Source organism: Glycine max, chromosome 6 (assembly GCF_000004515.6).
Source record: "Glycine max cultivar Williams 82 chromosome 6, Glycine_max_v4.0, whole genome shotgun sequence".
NCBI classification, from domain to species: domain Eukaryota; kingdom Viridiplantae; phylum Streptophyta; class Magnoliopsida; order Fabales; family Fabaceae; genus Glycine; species Glycine max.
In genome coordinates this window covers 15592792-15596785 of record NC_038242.2, presented here as the reverse complement: position 1 = coordinate 15596785, position 3994 = coordinate 15592792, and the positions used below count along the sequence as shown (strand labels likewise).

General features: G+C 35.5%; 1 protein-coding gene across 1 annotated transcript; it reads right to left on the bottom strand.

Annotated features, from left to right (window-relative positions):
- Positions 1–2028: 2028 nt before the first annotated feature.
- On the bottom strand, positions 2029–3380 carry LOC102660396 (uncharacterized). The gene has a single exon (XM_006581864.4). It carries the CDS (start codon positions 3182–3184, stop codon positions 2261–2263), a length of 924 nt encoding a protein of 307 aa, XP_006581927.1. The 5' UTR covers positions 3185–3380; the 3' UTR covers positions 2029–2260.
- Between the last annotated feature and the right edge of the window lie 614 nt (positions 3381–3994).

The window sequence follows — 3994 nt, the reverse complement described above, 5'->3', positions numbered from 1 at the left end:
TAAAATATAATTTAGTCTTCATTTCTCTCCTTCTATTTATCGTTGCATGCACAATATTACAATAAACACTTAAAAAAAATAAGAAAACAAACATAAATTAGAACAAATATAATAATAAGCATAATATTGATTAATAAAGTCTAATGGAAAATTATTGACATTTTGATTCAATGGTAACTTACTGATATTTTGGTCCAATGGAAACGTACGACATTTTGATTCAAAAAATTTATTGACATTTTGGTCCAATGAAAAATCACTGACATTTTAGTCGAATGATAACTTATTGACATTTCGATCAAATCTATTTAGCAGTCGTGTTGACAATCATTTTTGTGACATTTTCGTTCATTTGTGTCACATAACCTCTTTCATTAACAGTAACTAACGAAAGTTAACAGATGGATAAATTTGTCGTACTTTTTTCACTTTCGAGGACTAAAATTTAAATTTTCATTTTTCGAGAAAGAATTTATCAGCATTCTACATATTTAAAGACGAAAATGACTATTTACCCAAAATTATTTGATGCTATCATGGAGGTTTCATAAGAATGAGTAACCTTATTTAATCACTGACAACCCCATTCAATAACTAATTGGCTTGTTGTTTCATTTCGTCATCGTTGATTATGTACCTCGTTAACCTTTTTTTTTTTTTGGGAAAAATGTAAATTATATTAAATCCAAAATGATACAACAATAAAAGGGGCATACCCCGCAGCTAGAGAAAATCAAAAGTCTCCCTAATACAAGAAGACCTATATCAAGATGCTAAAACAAATACAACAGGTACACTTGTCTATACAAAAGAAACTTAATCTTACTAATAACTTCTATCACAGAAAATTGATAATCTTCAAAAACAGTTTATTCCTAGACAGCCAGATTTATTAACCTTTAGTTTATGGACATCATCCACAAATTATGCAACCATCATTGTCGAATGCATAGGCATTGCATGTAAAGGATACTCAATAAAATCTACAATTGACTTCTTAGAAAAACATGACAAAGTAACAATGAAGAATTATCCAACACCCAACATGTTACATGATTCTCTATGAACACCTTATCAACGAAGTTATGCAACTACCATTGTTGCAATCATAAACATTACGTGTAAAGGATATTCAATATAATCTACAATCGAGTTCTTAAAAATAAAATGACAAAGTAACAATGAAGAATTACCCAACACCAAACATGTTACATGATCTCCATGAACACCTTATCAATGAAGTTATGCAACTACCATTGTCGCAAACAATAACATAAACATTACATGTAAAGAATACTCACTGAAATCGACAACTGGTTTTCTAGACAAACATAACGAAGAAATGGTGAAGAATTACGTAATATGTTGCTTAGTTCTCTATAAACTCCATATTTACAACCTTCACCAATTACAAACAATTCCTACATGTATTACTGCTACTCTGTTGTGCACTAACTTAAATGTCTGACTCTCTGTAAGTACACTCCCTCCGTCAAATGTAAAACATTCAATTAACGCAAATGATAAGCCCTTTGAAAAAGATTCGATCTAGATAGGCCCTTAGTAAAGGGCTATGCAACAGTCCGTTTAAAATAATGCATATTTCCTTTTTATTTTTAAATTCACACAAACTGTTATCTTTATTTGTTTATTGTAAAGACACGATACTTTATTATATATAAAATAAAGACATAATACTACATTTTCGATTAGCACACACCTGTTTTTTTATGCATATTTTGTACATTTATATGAACCAAACGTGATCTAAAGGAAAAAAGCATGTAATTTTGTTAAACTTCAAAAGTAACTTACCCTTAATATTGTAGACTTGAGTACGTAGGAGCCGAAAAGTAACCCATATACGCCTCACCATCTTAATCTATACAAATCCCACTAGAACGCCATTTCAAATACAAACTAGCCCCACCACAAACTAGAAAACTCATCATAATTAATACAATAAAGCTTGAAGTCTGAAGTACGACGGAAAAAATAAGAAAAGAAACCCTTAAAATGTCCATTGAATTTACAGAAAAAAGAATATATACTACTGCATCTCATCCGCTTTAATTACAATATTCCCGGCCCAAAAATATCAAAACAAACAAAGGCAAGGAAAACCATCAGAAGAAACTAATAAAGCAAGGGATATATAATCTGCTAAAATAAAACGAAAAAAAGAAGAAGAAGAAGGAAACTATAATGAATGGAATAATTAATAATAAATATCGTTTAATTTTTAATTACGGTCGAAAAATCAAAAGGGACGCAAATTCCGACCAAGGCCATTGACATTAGCAAAAAGTCCAACCAATTCTGGCCTGTAAGGTAAGAAGGACTTCCTCTTGTTCTGTTCCGCATGTTCCGTTCCGTTCTGAGGCTTCGCCGCCACTTTGTTCTTCGGAATCTGAAACACCACTTCTTTGAGTTCTCTCTGTTGTTGTTGTTGTTGTTTATTATTATTATTATCCTTTCCGTCACTGTGACTCCTCAAAAGCAAATCTCGAACACGAAGCTTCCACCGCTTCGACGCCGACCCCGTTGAGTTGCTCTTCTTCCGTTCCCTCCCAACGGAATTCGGTGTCCACACGCAGTACGCCCCTTCCGCTGCCACCACCCCTTCTAGGTCAACGCTCTCTTCCGTTGACGACGAGCACGACGCCGTTTCTCCCTCCTCGAACATTAGCTTCCTTAAAGGAAGACGACGCCGCGGAGTACTGTTCGCAATATTATTATTATTATTATTCGGAACAACGCTCGAAACGGCGTCGTTTGAGGGAACGACAACGCCGAAGATTGGGTACATCGCCTTGATCCGGCCGTTGTGAAAAATGTCGTCCGCGGAGACTGGAGAAGTGAAGTCTCGCGAAACGAACGCGAATTCGAAATCATCGTCGTCGTCGTCGTTTTGTTCTGCCGGCTTGTCGTTTTGGGGGACGAAGCTGTCGTTTTGGTTTTCCCATGGCGGGAAAAGTGCGTCGTCGTCGTCGTCGACGGAGAGTGAACTAGGGTCGCGGCGGAGCTCCTCGATTACCCTGGCGGCGATCTCGGCGAGTGTCTCCGATGAGTAGCTGCTGAAACTGGGAGAAGGCGATGCCTTGTTGTGATGATGAGAAGAAGAATTCGAAGCCTCTTCTTCTGCTTCTTCCACCTCTTGATGGTGTTGCTGCAGCTGCATCATCGTTTCTTTCTTTCGTTTTCGTCTTTGGTAATGCGATTCCGTTTCTTTTTTCTTTCGCAGCAATTGAGAAAAAGAAAGAGAAAGAGAGAGGAAGCGAAAAAGGTTTGGGGTGAAATGAAGGAAAGTGTGTGGGGAGGTTCGGGTGTGGGCTATATAGGATGTGATCGGTTGTGGTGGTCAAGGTGTAAAGGAGATTTCTTCTTTTTTGTAATTATGCTTTTTCAATTATCTCTATTGATATTCATTATAATTAAATAAATATTTCCGCAGATAATGGAAAAAGGACTTTAAATTGGGAGTGGGCAATTGGGTTCAAAGTAAAAGTTAAAAAGATAGAATTAGAAGTTGTCTACCTTGTCTGATTTTAAGGTTTAACTTGTTTTGCATACAAATTTTCTTTGATTGGATCCTTTCATATCTTATTTCTAAAATTAGGATGAGTTATGATAAGATATTTTCAAAAATATGATTTAAAGTTATTGTATTTATCAATGAATAATAGTATAATATTTTTCTTTATGTATAATAAATATATAAAGGTAAGGGAAATCAGGAATTGACTAATTGGGTGAAATGTGGTAAGGTAAAGTTTGGTATGTGTAAGCCCAATGAATTGGCTACTTATATTTCTATCACTCGAACTTTATTTTTATTTTTTTAGGTGATGTGGATTATGTTTTTGGTTTGCTTCATTGACACGTATCACGTGTTGTGATGTTGACACGTGGTGTGTAACGCTGTTGCATGACACGTGTACGCGGGTTGGTATGGCTGCAGTCATTACACCTTTTCCAGAACGGTGGAGCTGTG